Below are 23,226 nucleotides of genomic sequence, written 5' to 3' on the forward strand. Positions count from 1 at the left end.
TTGCATTAGGCAAACCTAACAAATTACAATCATCCTATCGTAAATGCACCAATCACAAATTCTGTTAGGAAATCCTAACGATTCTATCATATATGCAATGATCACGAAAATCGTGCTAGGAAAACCTAACAGATTAAAGACATTTTTTCGTAGATGCACCAATCACGAGAATTGCGTTAGACTAGCCTAATAGATTAAAGTTATTTTGTCATAGATGCACCAATCACGAGAATTGTGTGAGGTAAGCCTAATAGATTAATGCATCTTGTCGTAAATGCACCACCCTATCAATCGCGTTAAAGTAAGTTTAATTGAATTAAAGTCTTCTTTTGGAGACACATTATTCTTCTCCAGCATTGTGAATATAGATTTAGAAGGCCGACATCTCAATGCAAAAGTAGGAGATATCAAGGTTATACTAAAAATTAAGATGTCTCAAGGCAAAAGTAAGATATTGGTAAGAATAGTATAGAAAAATAGTCATGGTTGGCTATAATACCGAAGGAGACTTGACGATTATGTTTGTCAATAAACAACATTGGAGGTGAAGATGAAATCCAAGTCCACACAGTGACTATCCCTCCTGAATCAAAACTAACTTGTGTCTAATGAGACTCGTCAGATTTAATCATTTATTCTATCATTAATAAAACTAAGAAAATTCTCGTGCGATATAAATGGATAAAAATATAAACAAAAAATTATAATAATATGTATTAAAAAATTCTTAATACATCACGAATAATATATTAAAATAAAAAATATAATACTCTCATTTCATATTTTATTTACTTCGGTAAAATAATACATCTTCTTACATATCTCATCACATATTTATTTTCAATGAGCCTTTTATTTCGTGACCTTACACTTTTACTTTGGTCTATAAAATATCTGATTCATATTTTAATATTTAGCATCGTGACCTCACACTTTGGTTAATCAAATATTTGATTTATATTTTATAACTACTTTCAATTGCTATCGGCCTATTATCCCTCAACAAACCACATCTTAATCACACTTGATTAAATGACTGTACTTATTTTGTTAAGTTACAAGTTCAAAACATAAATAACCGTTTTAAGTTTATGGGAGGTCAACCCACAATATGACCCAAGTTTCCATTACTCTCACATATATATTCAAATTAACCACAACTCTCAACCCGGTAAATCTGAATACTTTGAAAATTAAGCATAATTATATATATAGATTAGTTAGTAAAAAAGTTGAACTTATATTGTTAGGAATGTCTCACGTTTATCAAATTTGGAGTTGAATTTAAAATATCAAGTCTTATTAGTCTAATTTGTTAAAAAGTTGTACTTGTTTTGTTAGGTTGTAAGTTCGAAACATACCTATAACATTTTTAATTTTATTATTAACTATTTTAAGTTTATGGACGGGTCAACTCACAATCCGACCTAAATATCTATTTACTCTCACATATATATCCAAATTAATCTCAGCTCTCGACCCGGCAATCCAGACACTTTGAAGATTAAGCATCATTATATATATATTAGTTACTTAAAAAGTTGAACTTATAATGTTAAGATTATTCCACGTTCATTAAATTTTGTGTATAATTTAAAATATAGAGTATTTTTAGTTTAGTTGGTTAAATGATTGTATTTGTTTTTGTTAGCTTGCAAGTTCGAAACATACGTATAACATTTTTTATTTTATTTTTAATTGTTTTAAATTTATGGACGGGTCAACCCATGATCTGACCCAAACATCTATTTACTCTCACATATATACATATTAACCGCCGCTCTCAACCCGATAAATTCAAATTAAACATTATTATATAAATAGATTTAGGAATTTAGATTTTTGAATAATAATGAATTGTTATTATAATTAAAATAATAGTAATAATTATTCAATTTAATTAAGGATTAAGGTAACATTTTCCCTAAAATAACTTAATATAATAATTTATTCATGTACAAATTAAGAATTTATATATATATATATATATATATATATATATATATATATATATAATTTGTTTTTAAAAATTAAAAGAGAACGCATGAGACCCTACATAAATAAATATTCAAATATATTTAATGAAATTAATAATATAAAAATGGTTGAATAAATACATTTTTTATAACTTAATTAAGGTATTGAGTATTTATATTAATAATAATTAATATATATATAATAATAATAATAATAAAAGAATTAAGAATATGAATATTATATATATATATATATATATATATATATATATTGATAATTAAGAAAATAAAAAAATTTATTGAAAAATTAAGACAAATTCAAAAATAAAGAGAAAAAAATAAAAGAAATAAAACATTCATTATTATTTTATTATTAATAATTAAAAATATATCATGATTTATCAATTAATCTAATAATTGTTAAATTTAAAATTTTAGAATTTTAGTATGGTAGTCTTATTTATATATAATTAATTATTTATATTATATTTGGATGAATTATGAATCATGATATATTACACTTAACCTAATTTTGTTGCTTAAAACGCGATTTCCTTGTTATCATGTACTTACCTGACCTTTAATAAGTTTGAAAAGTTGTTTCCTCGCTTATTAGTTAGTCTCCGAATCCATATTTGAGCTGTTTACTTTTTTCCCTCTATTGGTGAGGTACTTAGACGAATGGCAAGAAAGATAGTAACTAACCGAAATTACTGGAGTATACCTCTCTCCTTTATGACTTACCCACGCTGATTAGCTTGCTTTGCTAACATTCAGTGATTAGTAAAATCACAATTATTTCTTTTGTGTTACATATAGAATTTATGCGATTTTGATACATAAAACAACATTTAGATTTTCCGTGTTAATAACACATTTAAAATTTGGTACAGTTTTAAGCTCACTTAAATTTATAATTATGTGATTGTTAATCGGCCCAAAGGAAAATTAATAATTGGTCGGATTGCATATTTAAATTATGTACAAATTATTAATATATAAAACATATTTGTTTCATAAGATTAAGGCGGTCGTGTGTGTTTTTAACTATGCGGTTATTAATCGGTCCAAAAGAAGTTTAATAATTGGTCTAGTTACACACTTAAAGTATGTAAAAAAGTTATTAATTTATTAAATTAATTAATTGAAGCAATATCCTACCAAAGTAGACTCTTGTAGGTTAATGTGAAAATGTAGTGTGTATGTAATTCATGCGGTTATTTAATCGGCCCAAATGAAGATAAATAATTGGCCAGAAAAATATTATGAAAATGTGGTAATAAATATGTAACAATTATTTGGTGTTTCATGTGAATAATTCAACTATCCAAAGATAATCAATTGTTTGACATGATTTATTGTTAATATTTGATTATTACAAAAGAGTACCGTTTACAAATTAATATTTAATGTCCAAAGACTAAATATTAATGTTGTGTTTGGTATCTATGATGAAATGTATAATTATTTTGAATTTATTTGAGTATGATTGTTCATTTGTTTTGTTATCTAATTAAGTTAACACTTCTGTTTATACAGTTTTTCTTTTCAACATCTTAAGTTCATTTTATATGTTAAATTTTAAGGCGTATCTATTTTTTTTAAAGAATTATATCTATAAGGGTTAAAATTTCTAAGGAATTATTAGAATAAAGATATCATAAAAAACACACACCATAATATATATTTTTATTTGTTTCTAAAATTAAATGCATAACGTTAGAGTTATACTAATGTATTATCATGCATCTAATTTGAATTTTCTTATTCACACTTAAGTTAGTTGATTTAAATTGCAGTTGTTTAAAAAGAGACTTAGTCTCTATATGATTCACATCATATTGTGTGTAAGAAAAATAAAATATTGAAACAAAATAACATAAATGGTGTTCACTTAACAAATACCTTAAAAGATGATAAAGTAAGAAGTTATAGAAATTACAAATGTTGCACCTAAAAGAAAAATCACTAAAGAAAGTAGTGCATAAAAAATTACAAATTATAGTTTTTTGTTTGTCTTAAGAGTAATTTTAACTTCGATACTCACACACACTTAATGATAAACTTCAGTATTACTATTTAAAGTAAATGTGTTGATGTACGATTGACTTAGTTGTCAAAAGTCAAACGATAGTTAAAGAAACATCGGCGTGGGGATTGACAATTCAAAAAAAATATGAGAAAATAAAGAAATATTTTAGATATTCTTTATTTGAAGATTGAGTTAGTTGTCAAAACCAATTGATGGTGAAAAAAATATCGACACGAGAATGATAATTCATATTAAAAATAAAGAAAATAAAGAACTACTTTTTATACTTTTTATTTGAAAACAAAGATTTATGAAATATCTCCATATATATATATATATATATATATATAAGTTCAAAATATTTTAGCATCTTAAAATAAAAAAATAATTATTGATTAAAAAATCTTAATCATGTTTTAAATGATTAAATAATAACTTATTTTGTTTAAAAAATATAAAATAAAATTTTGAATTCCAATTATTAGTTAAAATAATTGAATTAAGAACTATAAAATTACACTATATTAAATTTAATTAGATTCTAATTTTAATTCTAATTTTTAATATTAATGAGTATACTAAACTTAAGAATTAAAATTGATCTAAATTTTATAATTATAATTTTTTTTTTGTATATATATATTAATTTTCATGGAAACTGAATCATTATATATGAGTATGGAAATACTAAAGTAATTAAGATTTAAAGTTTAACAAACTTATGAAACCTAACTTAGGTTTTTTTTTTATAATTTAAAATATATTAATATTTTTGATTAATAAATAGAATGATTTAATAAATGAAAAGATAATAAAATAATATTTAATTTTTTAGAATTATTTAAATAATTCGAAACGGAACCATGTCCATGTCTACTCATTTTCTAAGTTAACTTTTGCTGACATAAATTTAGGAAGAATAAAGACAATAAAAATTATTATAAACTAACTTAATTAGATTAAACTTTAATTAACATTAGATTTTTTTTTTTGTTTAAAAATATAATTGAATTTTTTAAAATTATATATACAGTTTGAACCGCGCATCATTTGTGTAGGCATTTGGGCCCAAATCTATATATGAGGAGTTTATATTCTGCGTTCCTCTAAACCTAAACCTAAATTTTGTTCTTTCTCCTCCAACTCCTGTTCTTCCGCCGCTTTGGTTCGGGCTCCCGCTCCCACTCGAGTTTCGGCTCCTGTTTGGGTTTCGGCTTCCGTTTCTGTTCTCGCTCGGGTTTCGACTCCCGCTCCGGCTCTAGCTTCGGCTGTTACTGTCCCGGTTAAGACTATACCTACTAGAGCAACAAAGAACGACGTTTCTCAGTCTGCTGCAGTCACCACCTCAATCTAATCAGGGTAAGACATTTTCAGTCGGGTTAATGATATAATTCATCAATTCAATTAAATTATTCTTATTTCAATCGTTAATCTTTTGGTATGCTTGGTCCGTATTTATTTTGTTTATTTCTGATTAAAATACTCTTAGTTTTCAATATTTCATAAATGTTTTTCAGAATCTTCATAACAACTGTTAATCTTCGTAACAACTCTGAGTTTAGTGTCACTCACTATCTCCTGGTAATAACTCAATATAATTCATCAATTCAATTAAATTCTTCTTATTTTAGGTATAATGCACTGTTAATCTTTTGGTACAGTTCATCAATTAAATTATTCTTATTTCAGGTATAATGCACAATTAATATTTTGGTATGCCTGGTTTAATGTCTTTATTTTATTTATTTCTGATTAAATGACTCTATTTTTTCAATATTTCATTAATGATTTTTAGAAAAATATAATATTTCAGGTATAAAAGGTGACCTTCATAACAACTTTAAGTTTGACCATCCAGTTCCAAAACAAGTTTGAGTTGGTGAATCTTCACAATCTGAGGTATCTTTATGTTCTCTAGAGAATGAAAAACACACATATGTTGAAGGAGGAGGTCTTACAAACTATCTCCTGTTAATAACTCAACATAATTCATCAATTCAATTAAATTTTTATTTCAGGTATAATGCACCGTTAATCTTTTGGTTTCCGTGGTCTAATGTCTTTATTTTGTTTATTTTTGATTAAAATATTCTCATTTTTCAATATTTCATGAATGATTTTAAGAAAAAAAATATAATATTTCAGACTGACCTTCATAACAACTCTGAGTTTGAACTTCAGGTGCCAAAAACAAGTGTCGAGTTGGTGAATCTTCATCTGAGGTATATTTATGTTGTCTAGAGGATGAAAACCACAAATGTTGAAGGAGGAAGTCTCTCCAACGTCACTCAATATCTTCAGGTAATAACTCAATATATTTCACCAATTCAATTAAATTCTTCTTATTTCGGATATAATGCACCGTTAATCTTTTGGTATGCGTGGTCTAATGTCTTTATTTTGTTTATTTCTGATTTAAATTCTCATTTTTCAATATTTCATGAATGTTTTTCAGAAAAATATAACATTTCAGATGTAAAATGTGACAATCTTCATAATTTGAGGTATCTTTATGTTGTCTAAAGGATGAAAAGGCACAAATGTTGAAGGAAGATGTCTCACAAGTGTTACTCACTATCTCAGGGTAATAACTTAATAATCAATAATTGTTGTTCAAATATTAATATTAAATAGTTATACCTTTAATGTCACCATTTCAAATAATAATTTTTTTCCACAAGTAGATAACAAATAATTGTCATTGTTTGTCACAAAGAAACAAGTAACTCCAGTCTCAAAGTTCACGCTCGTTGACATATTAATCCTCAAATGAACACTAGTTTTTAGCTGACAAACCCGAGGAATCCTCTTGATCATCAATTTATTTGTCGGCCAATTCCAAACTTATGATTTTTCAATATTGTAAGAGACAAAATACCTAGTCCAGCAGCATTTGTAAACCCAAAATTACCCACCTACATATAATTAAAATGTCAATATTATATGAAGGTGGGGTAGATTTGTGTTATTAATGCTGTACGAGAAATTTTGTCACTTCAAACATTGAGAAATCATAAATTTTGGACTTGACCAGCAAATACAATAAAGATTAATGTGTTTCCCAAGGGTTTGGCAGTTGAAAACTAGTGTTCGTTTGAGGAACAATATGTCGACGAACGTAAACTTTGAGGCTGAAGTTACTTGTTTGTCTGTGGCAAAGAATGACAACTATTTTTTATCGGCTTGTGGAGGAAAGTAATCTTGTTTGAAATGATAACGTTGAAGATATAAATATTTAATATTAATAGTTGAAACAACGATTAACTCGAGTTATTACCAAGAGATAGTGATGTTTGTGAGACCTTCTCCTACTTCAACATTTGTGCCTTTTCGTTCTCTAGACAACAACATAACGTTGTTTGGGATGGAGGACTCGTTTATCAATATTTATCATATAAAGATGGATGCGGTAATAGGCAATTTTCGTGTTTGATTGTTGATTTATAATAAATATTTTAAAGAAATGGTTGATAAATTAATGAAGATGTTTTATTGTTGGTAGGTGCAATTGAAACTTAAGGGCCATGAAAAATAAATCATAGGGTTAACTTTTTCATGCATGTTTAAACTAATGTTAATATTATTTTATGTTTGTTTTGTTTCTTATTTTATTAAAAACTGCATTTGTAATAAATTATATTTATTATGACATTGACAGCTTTGTTTTTAGAGTTTGGATACATGGGAGAAGAAGAATTCCCTCTCTTTACAACTCTCGGGACGAGTGGCTAGTTTCACACTTACCAAATCCGCAGCTCACGTTCCACCAAGAACCGTTTACTTCATGTACCTACCAAAGAAAATAAATAATTTTTAAAATATTATTTATAAATTTTTTCTTATTTGATTTGTCACGTTTAATGAGTCAACAAGGGGATCTCATACTCATGAGATTGGCTGATGCAGTCTTTCAGATGGGAGTATAGGATTTTTTTAGTCCAATAGCTTAAGAATTTTGTGTCACATTGTACTCAATGTTTACATGTCTGCTCGTGTATTGATGGGATAAAACTTTTTATTCTATATTAAGGGGACATTACTTATAGAATATATTATTAATAATTGTTAATTTGTATTAATTAATGATGCAGATATGAAAGTGAATTAGGTATACAATTTTGAGTAATGGCTCTATCAAAATCATAGAGCCCAAACCAGCATAAAGCAAGTGGGGGACCGGAGTATCTAACTGAGGACAGCCAACTAACTCTCAAATGGTGTTGTTCACATAAACATAATACTTTGGTTTTACATTTTTTTTATGTTTGATTATGGCATTTTCCAAATTTTGGTATTTATTTAGCTTAATTGGTGATATTAATTTGTGTGTTCAAAAAATTGGATTTTATTAACATTATTTTGCGGATGCTAGAATAGACAAGTTCAAAAAACTATAATCCTTTTAAAATTAAATTGAATGTAAATCAAAATCGGGCTCAAACATTTCAATGACTGAGGTCGAGTTAACCTGACCTGTTTAGTAATACTGTAAGAATATCTAACATGAATTTGATCGGTTCTTTGTAACAGACCCAATCCTGACCTGATTGACCTCACTAACTTTGACATAACCTGATTTAACTCAATTACTTAAAATCTCTATTTCATATTAAATTACATCAACAGAATAAAATTAAATCACAAATCTGCTTACAAGTTTAGCAGGAAAAAATCTGATTTTATATAGTGACACAATACAAGCAGCTCTGATGGCTAAGGATGGGTGGACGGCTGCACAATGAGCAACGACGCTACAAGATCTGAGAATGATTTACGGAGGCAATTCTGAAATATATTTTTTTTTAAATGTCAGGGTGGGGGGCAATTCTGAAAAGGGAAAGAAGAAATTACAACTTTTTTTTGACATCCCACTAAACGTTAGAACAGAAAGGGGGAATGAGTCAATTTGAAATATATGAAATACTTTTAAAATGTGAGTGAGTAGAAATGACAAATACAAAATGTTACACAAATAAAAAAAAAATAATAATAAACAAGTTTGTGAGTCTAACTCAGGTTATTTGAATCCAATTTTAACATATTTATTAATCAGGATCGACTTGATTTTAACCCAAATATAAAAATACTTAACAAAAACTTATTTTTTCGTATTCAGGTGATCGTGTTTTTGGTTGGGTAAAAAATTGTTCATCATAGTTAGTTAGTACCCAAAGTTTGAATTAGAAGCCCAATGAAACATATAAACAAACTGAGTGATTGAGTGTGAAATACTAATTCAATTTTATTGCTGCAGAAGTTGTTTTTGTTGTTGTTGATGAATTATTTATTTTTACACATAAAATGATTTTATATTCATGTGTTGAAAAACAGAAATATAATTATTTCATATAAATTAAATTTAAATGTGAATAAAATAAAATAAAATAAATAACACTATATATATATATAAAAACTTACAATGAAAGAAATATATAGTTGAATAAGATATAATAAGATTTGTATATATACTTAGTACAAGTTGTTTTATTATTAATTAGTGCTTATTTTTTATCAGTTTTATTAGTTTAATAAATAATAATATTTAGTTGATTTCTATTTTTAAGTTAGATGTAAAAGTTATTTAATAGCTTATTCCACATAAATAAAATGTGTGGGTTTACGTTGTGAATTTCTTTATTTTATTTGGTATCGAACAAAAAGCTCTTTCAGAATAATACATGAGTAAAGTGTGAGAATACAAGTTGTGAGGACTTGAGAATGAAACACGTTTGAGGCAAAATCGTGAGAGAAATACGAGAGGAATGAGATTCCTCACTTCGATGACGTTCACTACGACCATTTGAGTCATGAATTGATGAAAAACCTATTGAGATCTAAAGAGTTATGAGCTTAGTGGAAACTGGAATTTCTGAGCTTCCAAATTAAAAAGATCTCAATGTAGCCCAAATTGGCCAAATTGAAGTTGAAGGACGGTAAGGTAAAGAAGTACCTATATAGTGCGATCAAACTAATTGAATACTTGTATAGAAATTCCCCGCATAATTTTTCCTTTTCCATAAATGATATAATTGATAACTCGAAGTTCGAACAACAACATTTGAGCAAATTCTCAATAGAAAGACTTAATCTTATAATTTTTCATGTCTCCTACAATCCAGAATAGTCAAAATATTTGTGTATCCCAAATATTCCTTATTTTTATCGCAATTCTTATATAGTATTAACATATATAACTCATAGTTCTTTTAATATATCTCAACTTCATGTCAAGAATGCTTTCCTTCATCCAGTAACTGGCTCAATGTGATAGCATCAGGTGAGCTCTTGGAAGATATGTGTACAGAGCACCCTCAAGGCTCCGAGAAAAAAAGCTTTATATTGCCTGAAACAAACTCCAATGGCCTGGTTTAGTCGCATAAAGTCATACTTCATTCAAGAATGAATTGAAAGGTATCATTATGAGCCTACTCTTTTATTAAATCTTATTTGAATAGTTATATTTTAATAGTCAACTTGTATGTTGACGATAATAATATCATGTTTCATTATTTTGTTAATGTAAATAATTTAGTTTTGGTATTAGAAAATTATATTTTGAATATCTCTTTTTTCTGTTATGAATAGATTTAGTAAGAAAAAAAAAGTATTTTATATACATTTCTCGACAATTATAAATTATCACTTCCATCCTGTCACATTAATTTATTACTGTTGCTATCATTTTCAGCTATGGAACCAATATCACGGATGATGGCGAACTTAATTACTGTGGCTATTGATATTTGGCAACGGTATATCAAAAATAATGACGGTAAATATCGTCGTTGTAGCCTTCTTTGTATACTTGTCGATTTTCAAGGGATTTGTTTTAGTATTGGCCATATTAATTTTGAATAGCAGTTTGAAAATAGGGCTCTATTCTTTAAATTTATTGTTTTGTTCTAAAATTATATAAATAAATTGCATATATAGAGAATGTAATAATTAGTATAGGATACATAGGTAAGTTGCAAAATGTCTGAATTAAGAATCAATAAAAACACGCTAGTTAAACGAGTCGGTTTAAAAAAAATTAAATTCGCGATACACCATTTATACCATATTTAAAAAAAAGTGTATATGATAAAAAGATATTTTATTTTATTTAATATATATGATATATGATAATATACAGTATTGAGATTTATATTATTATAAAAAAAATAAACTTAAAACTAATCAAATATGAAAATAAATATATTAATAATTATTATATATTTAATTGTGTTTATTAGTATTCGGGAAGAAAACACAACTATAATCCACGTTCGATCCCTAGTTAACTACTCGTTAAATTAGAAAAAAATCATCCCAAACTGAAAATTTGAATCAAAATCGTGAGACATATTATAATTGACCATCATTAATCATGATAACCAATATAGAAATAAATTTCAATCAGAATTTACAAAAACATAAATAACAAAATAATTCTAAAAAAAATAATACCACTCCTTTTATATATATATATATATATATATATATATATATATATATATATATATATATATATATATATATATATATATAAATATAATTGCTGCACATTTACTTTATTTTAAATGGTTCATTATACATTATTTCTATATTTTATATATTCCAAATATCTAAAATAATTTAAGATGTTATACAACCGTTAATTTGAGTTTAAAATATGCAAAATTTCTCTTATATGTGGTATATCATTTTATTAAATTTTAAGTTATACTACCGCCAAAAACTTTCACATTTGTTTTGAGATGACTTTTCAACTCCATTTTCAAACGACGACATATCTGTTATGTTTCATATTCAAATAATGATGTTACAGACTAAAGCGACAATAAAATTATTATTCATTAAACTATTCCATATTAAAATATTGTATGTTTGTGTTGAGTATCCAAAATCATCTGAAGTAATTAAAAATATTGATATTTAAAAAGAGAAAACATTTCATAGTTAAATTGTAAATAATATGATAAATATTATGAAATAAAGATATCGTAAAAAAAATTCGTAATATGCTTGAATCGGCCAAGTAGACATAACTTACATTAAAAAGGCGGTTATCTCTTAGTGAGAATGAATTTGGAGTGAGAATAAATTTAATTTGACACGAGGTTTTATTTGATAAAACTGAAAATTAAGATATATATACTGAATTTTATGTATTTAATGACTTAACTATTAAAAGATAAAAAAAATTAAATTAATAAATAGGAACATCTTAAATTTAAGTATTTAATATTTTAGTTAATTTAATAATATCTAAAAGTAATATCTGAACAAATACATCTAGACTATTATACATTTATATATTATTTATATTAGTTAATATGAATTTTAAGTGTTGGATGAGGTCAATAGAGAAATTTATATAAATCTCTCGGTATTGATCTCTGCATCCCAAAAACACGAAAATAATTTAAGTGTTGGATGAGGTCAATAGAGAAAGATTTATATAAATATCTCGGTATTGACCTCATCCCAAAAATACAAAAATAATTTTAAGTGTTGGAAAATGTCAATAGAAATAGAGAGAGATTTATATAAATCTCTCTCATCCAAAAAACACGAAAATAATTTTAAGTGTTGTATGAGGTCAATAGGGAGAGATTTATATAAATATCTTGGTATTGACCTTATCTCAAAAACACGAAAATAATTCTAAGTGTTGGATAAGGTCAATAGGGAGAGATTTATATAAATATCTTGGTATTGACCTCATCTCAAAAACACGAAATAATTCTAAGTGTTGGATGAGGTCAGGGAGAGATTTATATAAATAATAATTCTAAGTGTTGGATGAGGTCGAGAGATTTATATAAATATCTTGGTATTGACTTTATCCAAAAAATACAAAAATAATTCTAAGTGTTGGAAAAGATCAATAGGGAGAGATTCATCCAAAAAATACGAAAATAATTTTAAGTGTTTGATGAGGTCAATATGGAGAGATTTATATAATTCTCTTGGTATTGGTCACCTCATCTCAAAAACACGAAAATAATTCTAAGTCTTGAATGAGGTCAATAGGGAGAGATTTATATGTATTGACCTTATCCAAAAAACACTTAGATGAGAGAGAGATTTATATAAATCTCTTGATATTGACCTCATTCAAAAACATGAAAATAATTCTAAGTAATGGAAGAGGTTAATAGAGAGAGAGATTTATATAAATCTCTCGGTATTGACGTCATCTCAAAAATACGAAAATAATTCTAAGTATTCGAAGAGGGCAATAAGGATAGATTTATATAAATATCTCGATATTGACCTTATCCCAAAAATACGAAAATAATTCTAAGTTTTTGATGAGGTCAATAGGGAGATTTATATAAATCTCTTAGCATTGACCTCATCTCAAAAACACAAATAATTCTAAGTGTTAGATGAGGTAAATAGGGAGAGATTTCTTCGTATTTACCTCATCCCAAAAACACGAAAATAATTCTAGGTGTTGGATAAGGTCAATCGAGAGAGATTTATATAAATCTCTTGGTATTGATCTCATCCCTAAAACAAAAAAATAATTATAAGTGTTAGATGAGGTCAATAAGGTGAGATTTATATAAATCTCTTTATTGACTTTATCCCGAAAATACATAGATGATGTCAATAGAGAGAGATTTATATAAATTTATCTCCAAAAACATGAAAATAATTTTAAGTGTTGGAAAAGGTCAATAAAAAAAGATTTATATAAATCTCTTGATACCTCATCCCATTATAACCAAATAAATTTCAATCAGAATTTACAAAAACATAAATAACAAAATAATTATAAAAAAAACTAATACCACTCCTTTTATATATATATATATATATATATATATATATATATATATATATATATATATATATATATATATTAAATTGTTCACTATATAGTATTTTTATTTTTATACAGAGAAATAATTAGGTGAGGGAATTTGGTGAGGGAATGACTTGGCATAATCTTATTAGCTGAAAACATCAAATAATTTCTCTTTTTTCTCTCTTTCCTCCCACTTTTACATTTTTCAACCAATGAAGGTGATGTGAAGTCATTCCCTCACCAAATTCCCTCTCTCTATCACTTCTCTTTTATATATTCCAAATATCTAAAATCATTTAAAATGTTATAAAACAGTCCATTTGAGTTAATAATATGCAAAATTTCTCTTATACATGATACATTATTTTATTAAATTTTAGGTCATACTATGGACAAAAAATTTCACATTTGTTTAGAGATGACTTTTCAACTTCATTCTTAAACGACGACATATCTGTTATGTTTCATATCCAAATAACGATGTTTGCAGACTAAAGCGACGATAAAATTATTATACGTTAGTCTATTCCATATTTAAATATTGTATGTTTGTGTTGAGTATCCAAAATCATCTCTAAGTAATTAAAAATATTGATGTTTAAAAAGAGAAAACATTCGATAGTCAAATAGTTAAAATGTAAATAATATGATAGATATTATGAAATAAAGATATTGTAAAAAAAAATCGTAATATGCTTGAATCAGCCAAGTAGACATAACTTACATTAAAAACGAAGTTATCTCTTAGTGAGAATGGATTTGGAGTGAGAATAAAATTAGGTTGACTCGAGACTTCATTTGACTTAAAACTGAAAATTAAGATCTATATATTGAATTTTATGTATTTAATGACTTAACTATTAAGAGATAAAAAATTAAATTAACAAATAGGAACATCTGACATTTAAGTATTTAATATTTTAATATATGAACAAATACATCTAGCCTATTATACATTTATATATTATTTATATTAATTTATAAATTTAATGTATTAAATAAAAATGAATTCTAAGTGTTGGACGAGGTCAATAAGGAGAGATTTATATAAATATCTTGGTATTGACCTCATCCCAAAAAATACAAAAATAAATATAAGTGTTGGAAGAAGTTAGAGAAAGATTTAGTATTCAACTCATCCAAAAAATACGAAAATAATTTTAAGTGTTGGATATGGTCGGAGAGATTTATATAAATCTTCCTCATACATATAAAGAAAGTGAAAGCCAAAAAAAAAGTCTCCTCTTTATATTACAAGAACCGTAAGTAACCCTAATTTTCATGTATAAATATTTGTCTCGTGAGTATGTATAAGGTATAAATGTTCTTATTATTATTAAATATATATATATATATATATATATTTAAATAACAAAACTATAAATTAACTGAAAAACTGAAAATTTTATTTATATCATAAAAAAAATATTTGAATTTACAAACTTAAACAATCATTCATTAGGATATGTTTGAATGATTAAAATTAGAATTAATGAAATTCAAATTTTATTTTTATAAGAATTGACAATAATTACAATTCAATTCCTATATTTTAGAAAATTATAAAATTATAATTTAATCTTAATTTTTTTTTTAAAAAGAATATAATAGAAATAATTTTAATAGATTTTACTTATTTTATTAAAATATTGGTTTCACAAACGATTAAAATAACATTTTGTTTAGTTTTCAAATTTCAATAAAAACAATCAGTTTAGCCGGTTAACTTTTTAATATATATATATATATATATATATATATATTAATTTAAAATATTAATTTATTAAAAAATATTAATTATAAAATTACACTATATTAAATTTAATTAAATTTTAATTTTAATTTTAATTATAATTTTTAATATTAATGGGTATACCAAATTTAAGAATTAAAATTGATTCAATTTTTTTGTTATAATACCAATTTTAGGTTACCAAATATATCTTAAATTATAATTTTGTTGTATATATTAGTTTTCATGGAAACTGAGTCTATATAAGAGTATGGAGATACTAGAGTAACTAGTAAGATGACAATGTTAGAGATTAAGAAACTTAACTTAATTTTTTTTTAATTTAAAAGTTATTAATATTTTTAATTAATAAATAGAGTAATTTAATGAATGAAAAGATAATAAAATAATGTTTAATTTTTTAGAATTATTTAAATAATTCAAAATAGCAACCAAGTCTACTCATTTTCTAAATTAACTTTTCCTGACATAAGTTTAGGAAGAATAAAGACAATGATCAAAATTATTATAAACTAACTTAATTAGATTAAAAATTAATTAACATTAGATTTTTTTTTTTGTTTAAAAATATAATTGGATTCTTTTTAATTATATATACAGTTTGAACGGGCGCATCATTTGTGTAGGCATTTGGGCCCAAATCTATATATATGAGGAGTTTATATGTCTTCCTTCCTCCAAACCTAAACCTAAATTTTTCTCTTGCTCCTCCAACTCCTGTTCTTCCGCCACTTTGGTTCGGGCTCCTACTCCCACTAAGTTTCGGCTCCCGTTCCCGCTCGGGTTTCGGCTCTGGCTTCGGATGTTACTGTCCCAAAGAACGACACTTCTCAGCCTGCTGCGGTCACCACCTCAATCTAATCAGGGTAAGACATTTTCAGTCGAGTTAATGATATAATTCATCAATTCAATTATTCTTATTTAAATCGTTAATCTTTTGGTATGCTTGGTACGTCTTTATTTTGTTTATTTCTGATTAAAATACTCTCAATTTTCAATATTTCATAAATGTTTATCAGAAAAATAAAATATTTTAGTTATAAAGGGTGACCTTCATAACAGCTCTGAGTTTGATCATGCAGTCCAAAACAAGTTGGAGATAGTGAATCTTCACCATCTATCTTTATGTTGTCTAGAGTATGAAAATCACAAATGTTAAAGGAGGAGGCCTCACAAGTGTCAATCACTATCTCCCGGTAATAACTCAATATAATTCATCAATTCAATTAAATTCTTCTTATTTCAACCGTTAATCTTTTGGTATGCTTGGTCCGTCTTTATTTTGTTTATTTCTGATTAAAATACTCTCTAGTTTTCAATATTTCATAAATGTTTTTCAGAATCTTCATAACAACTTTGAGTTTTATCATGCAGTCCAAAACAAGTTGGAGTTAGTGAATCTTCATCATCTGAGGTATCTTTATGTTGTTTAGAGTATGAAAACCACAAATGTTAAAGGAGGAGGTCTCACAAGTGTCATTCACTATCTCTTGGTAATAACTCAATATAATTCATTAATTCAATTAAATTCTTCTTATTTTAGGTATGATGCACTGTTAATCTTTTGGTACAATTAATCAATTAAATTATTCTTATTTCAAGTATAATGCACCGTTAATCTTTTGGTATGTGTGGTTTAATGTCTTTATTTTGTTTATTTCTGATTAAAATACACTATTTTATCAACATTTCATGAATGTTTTTTAGAAAAATATAATATTTCAGGTATAAAAGGTGATCTTCATAACAGCTTTAAGTTTGAGTTGGTGAATCTTCATATATCTTTATGTTGTTTAGAAAATGAAAAATACAAATATGTTGAAGGAGGAGGTCTTACAAGCGCACTCACTATCTTCTAGTAATAACTCAACATAATTCATCAATTCAATTAAATTCTTATTTCAGGTATAATGCACTGTTAATCTTTTGGTATGCGTGGTCTAATGTCTTTATTTTGTTTATTTTTTATTAAAATATTCTAATTTTTCTATATTTCATGAATGTTTTTAAGAAAAATATAATATTTCAGGCGGACCTTCATAACAAATCTGAGTTTGATCATCTAGTGCCAAAACAAGTTTCGAGTTGGTGAATCTTCATTTGAGGTATATTTATGTTGTCTAGAAGATAAAAACCACAAATGTTTAAGATGGAAGTCTCACCAATGTCACTCAATATCTTCTGGTAATAACTCAATATATTTAATCATGATTCAATTAAATTCTTCTTATTTCGGATATAATGTGTATGCATGGTTTAATGTCTTTATTTGTTTTATTTCTGATTTAAAAACTCGCATTTTTCAATATTTCATGAATGTTTTTCAGAAAAATATAGCATTTCAGGTATAAAGTGCGACAATCTTCATCATGTGAGGTATATTTATGTTGTTTAGAGGATGAAAAGCCACAAATGTTGAAGGAACATGTCTCATAAGCGTTACTCACTATCTCATGATAATAACTTAATAATCAATAATCGTTTCTCAAATATTAAATATTAATATTAAATAGTTATACCTTCAATGCCATCATTTCAAACATTTTTTATTCACAAGTTGATAAGAAATAATTGCCATTTTTTGTCATAGTCAAACAACTAACTCCAGTCTCAAAGTTTACGTTTTTTGTCATAGTCAAACAACTAACTCCAGTCTCAAAGTTTACGTCCGATTACATATTATTCCTCAAATGAACACTAGTTTTTAGTTGATAAACCCATGGAAACCTCTTGATTATCATTTTATTTGCCAACCAATTCTAAACTTATGATTTTTTTATATTGAAAAAGACAAAATTACTAGTCCAACATTTGTAAACACAAATTACCCACTTATATATAATTAAAATGTTAATATTATATGTAGGTGGGGTAGACTTGTGTTTACTAATGCTGGACCAAAATTTTTGTCACTTCCAACATTTAGAAATCATAAATTTTGGAATTAACCAGCAAATACAATGAAGATTAATGTGCTTCCCAAAGGTTTGACGGTTGAAAACTAGTGTTTCGTTTGATGAACAATATGTCGACAGACGTAAATTTTGAGGCTAAAGTTACTTGTTTGTCTATGGCGAAGAATGACAACTATTTTTATCGGATTGTGGAGGAAAGTAAACTTGTTTGAAATGATGACGTTGAAGATATAACTATTTAATGTTAATAGTTGAAACAACGATTATTGAGTTATTACCAAGAGATAAGTGATGTTTGTGAGACCTTCTCCTACTTCAACATTTGTGCCTTTTCATTCTCTAGACAACAACATAATGTTGTTTGGGATGGAAGACTCATTTATCAATATTTATCATATTAAGATGGACGCGGTAGTTGCGATTTTCGTGTTTGATTGTTGGTTTATAATAAATATTTTAAAGAAATGGTTGATAAATTAATGATGATGTTTTATTGTTGGTGGTGCAATTGAAACATAAGGGCCATGAAAAACAAATCACAGGGTTAACTTTTTCATGCATGTTTAAACTAATGTTAATATTACTTTTTGTTTGTTTTATTTCTTAATTTAAAAAAAAACTACATTTGTAATAAATTATATATATTATGAAATTGTTTTTGGAGTTTGGATACATGGGAGAAGAAGAATTCCTCTTCTTACAACTCTCGGGACACAATGTCTAGTTTCACACTGACCAAATCCGCAAAGTCGTGTCCCATGGAACGCAGCTCACGTTCCACCACGAACTGTTTACTTCATCTACTTACCAAATAAAATAAATAAGTTTTGAAATATTATTTATAAATTTTTTCTTGTTTGATTTGTCGTGTGTAATGAGTCCCGCAAGGGGATCTCGGGTGCCACATATTCATGCGATTGGCTGATGATTTATGCAGCCTTTCAGATGGGAGCTTGGGATTTTTTTAGTCCAATAGCTTAAGAATTATGTGTCACATTGTATCCAATGTTTACATGAAAGCTCGTGTATTGATGGGGTAAAACTTTTTATTCTACAATAAGGGGACATTAATTACTTATCATAGAATATATTATTAATAATTGTTAATTTGTATTAATTAATGAAGCAGATATGAAAGTGAATTAGGTATATATTTTTGAGTAATGGCTCTATCAAAATCATAGAGCCCAAACCAGGGGACCGGAGTATCTAACTGAAGACCGCCAACTAGCTCTAAAATGGTGTTGTTCACATCAACATAATACTTTGTTTTTTTTTTTATATTTGATTATGGCATTTTCCAAATTTTGGTATTTATTTAGCTTATTTGGTGATATTAATTTGTGTGTTCAAAAAAATTGAATTGTATTAACATTATTTTGCGAATGCTAGAATAGACAAGTTTGAAAAACTATAATCCTTTTAAAATTAGATTGAATGTAAATTAAAATCGGGCTCAAAGTTCGAGTTAACCTGACCTCTTTAGTAATCCTGTAAGAAAATCTAACATGAATCTGGTCGGTTCTTTGTAACAGACCCGATCTTGATTCCGACCCTAACCTGATTGACCTCACTAAACTTGACCCAACCTGATTTAACTCAATTACTTCATAATTTCATATTAAAATTACATTAACACAAATAAAATTAAATCACAAATCCGCTTAGTGATTCTATATAGTGACACCATACAAGCAGCTCTGATGACTAGGTATGGGTGGACGACTGCACAATGAGCAACGACGCTACAAGATCTAAGAATGATTAAAAGGAAAAAATTCAAACTTTTTTTTGGACATTCCACTACAAGATAGAACAAAAGGGGGGAATGAGTCAATTTGAAATATATGAAATACTTTTAAAATGTAAGTTTGTAGAAATGACAAACACAAAATGTTACACAAATAAAAAAATAATAATAAACATGTTGGTGACTCTAACTCAGGTCATTTGATCCAATTTAGAAATATTTATCTACGTGATTTTGACCCAAATATAAAAATACTTGACAAAAACTTGTTTTTTCGTGTTCAGGTGATCGTATTTTTGATCGGGTCAAAAATTGTCCATCATAGTTAGTTAGTACCCAAAGTTTGAATTAGAAGCCCAATGAAACATATAAACAAACTGAGTGATTGAGTGTGAAATACTAATTCAATTTTATTGCTGCAGAAGTTGTTTTTGTTGTTGTTGATGAATGATTTATTTTTACACATAAAATGATTTTATATTCATGTGTTGAAAAACAGAAATATAATTATTTCATATAAATTAAATTTAAATGTGAATTACGAGAGAAATGAGATTCCTCACTTCGATGACGTTCACTACGACCATTTGAGTTAATTGATGGAAAACCTATTGAGATATAAAGAGTTATGAGCTTAGTGGAAACTGGAATTTATGAGCTGCCAAATTAAAAAGATCTCAATCTAGCCCAAATTGGCCAAATTGAAGAATTGGAGATGAAGAATGGTAAGGTAAAGAAGTACCTATATAGTGCGATCAAACTAATTGAATACTTGTATCAGAAATTCCCCGAATAAGTTTTATTTTTCCATAAATGATATAATTGATAACTCGAAGTTCGAACAACATTTGAGCAAATTCTCAATAGAATTTTCATGTCTTCTACATTCTAGAATAGTCAATATCTGTGTATCCCAAATATTCCTTATTTTTACCGCAATTCTTATACAGTATAACATAGCTCATAGTTCCTTTAATATATCTCAACTTGATGTCAATAATGCTTTCCTTCATGGTGAGCTATTGGAAGATATGTATACGGAGCACCCTCAAGGCTTTGAGAAATAAACTTTATATGGCCTGAAACAAACTTCAATGGCCTGGTTTAGTCGCATCATGTCATACTTCATTCAAGAATGAATTGAAATGTATCATTATGAGCCTACTCTTTTATTAAATCTTATTTGAATAGTTATATTTTAATAGTCCACTTGTATGTTGACGATATGTTACTTATTGACAATAATGAGTTGCAAATTATTTATTTTAAAAGGTTTATGATGAAGGCATTTGAAATGACTGATATGGGTGAATTGAGATATTTTTTTGAGTGTTGAAATAAAAAAAAATAATAGAGGTATTTTTATTTGTCAAAATAAATATGTTGCTGAAATTTTGGAAAGATTTTGAATGTGCTCATGCAACTCTGTAAAGAATCTTATTCGGCTAGAAACTAAGCTTATTAAAGATGGTAGAATTGTATTGATGTTTATTAGAATTAATTGATTTCGGTTACATAGGTTATGTCTATTATATAGACATTACATTGAACTTATAAGAAAACTAATCTAATAATATAAAATAATAATAATATTTTCATAATTTATCATATTGTGATAATATCTTAAGATATATTATTTTATATTCTAATGATATTATCACAATTTATAGTAGCAAATCAATTAGACTAATTGATTGATTTGTTTAGAGATAATTCTACACATCCCTCAAGTTAGGTAGTAGATATTGAACGTGCCCAACTTGCCACATAGTTTCTCGAAATTCGGCTTGGAAAGAGCTTTGGTGAGTATGTCGGCCACCTGATTGAGAGATGTAAAGTAGAGAGGTGTAATAGAGCCTTTATTGACATTATCTGAATTAAAGTGGCAATCAATTTCAATGTGTTTGGTCCTATCATGATGAACCGGATTTTTTGCAATACCGATTGAAACTTGGTTGTCACACATCATTTGAATAGGTCCATCTGGAGGCAATCCTAACTCTTCAAGGATGCGACATTATCCAAATTTCTTCACAAATTCTAAGTGCAAGAGAACGATACTCAGCTTCGGCACTACTCCAAGCGACAACAAATTGTTTCTTGCTTCTCCATGTGATGAGGTTGCCCCATATAAATGAACAATATCCAGAGGTGGATTTTTTGTCAGTAATGTCCCCAGCCCAATCGGCATCGGTGAACACACGAATTGACTTGTGGGCTTTACTTGTGAATAAAAGGCCTTTTCCCGGAGAACTTTTTAGGTACCTTAGAATTCTGAAAACTGCGTTCATATGATCTTCAGAGGGACGATTCATGAATTGGCTAACAACGCTCACTACGAAGCCAATGTCGGGACGAGTGTGAGATAAGTACAAGTGTCGCCCAACGAGTAGCTGGTATCTTCCTTTGTCGGTTGGGGTATCGTCGTTGTTATTTCCAAGTTTGTGGACTGAATCCATGGGGTGTTAGTAGGCTTACATCCGATCATGTCGGTTTCCTTTAAAGGGTCTATGGTGTATTTCCTTTGAGATAAGGAGATCTCATTCTTTGATCGAGCAAGTTCCATTCCTAGAAAAAATTTGAGGGGTCCGAGATCTTTGGTGTCGAATCGGCTATTAATGAACTCTTTCAAATTTTGAATTCCTTTTTTCATCGTACCCGATTATAATGATGTCATCAACGTACACAATGAGGATTGTGGTCTTTTTATTTGGAGCAATCTTGACAAACATTGTGTGGTCGACTTGGCATTGAGAGAAGCCATTCTCGATGATGGAGATTGAGAATTTTTCGAACCATGCCCTTGGTGATTGTTTGAGACCATAAAGAGATTTATGGAGGCGACAAACTTCGTTAGGTGAAACACTAATACTAGGAGGCATGTCCATGTAGACTTCTTCTTCAAGGTCTTCATTTAGGAAAACATTTTTTACGTTGAGTTGGTGTAGTTCCCAATCTTTGTTAGCCGCTAGAGATAGAAGTATTCAGATGGTGTTGA

The 23,226-nt window shown here is 27.3% G+C and overlaps 1 protein-coding gene across 1 annotated transcript; it reads right to left on the reverse strand.

The window, feature by feature from the left end:
- Positions 1 to 22,231: 22,231 nt before the first annotated feature.
- On the reverse strand, positions 22,232 to 22,687 carry LOC124924825 (secreted RxLR effector protein 161-like). The gene has a single exon (XM_047464815.1). It carries the CDS (start codon positions 22,685 to 22,687, stop codon positions 22,232 to 22,234), a length of 456 nt encoding a protein of 151 aa, XP_047320771.1.
- Between the last annotated feature and the right edge of the window lie 539 nt (positions 22,688 to 23,226).

This window comes from Impatiens glandulifera, chromosome 2, assembly GCF_907164915.1.
Source record: "Impatiens glandulifera chromosome 2, dImpGla2.1, whole genome shotgun sequence".
In the NCBI taxonomy this organism is placed as follows: Eukaryota; Viridiplantae; Streptophyta; class Magnoliopsida; order Ericales; family Balsaminaceae; genus Impatiens; species Impatiens glandulifera.

What these genes read in the sequence shown, in the direction of transcription:
- LOC124924825 (XM_047464815.1), bottom strand. Translation starts at nt 22,687, where the DNA reads ATGGATTCAGTCCACAAACTTGGAAATAACAACGACGATACCCCAACC.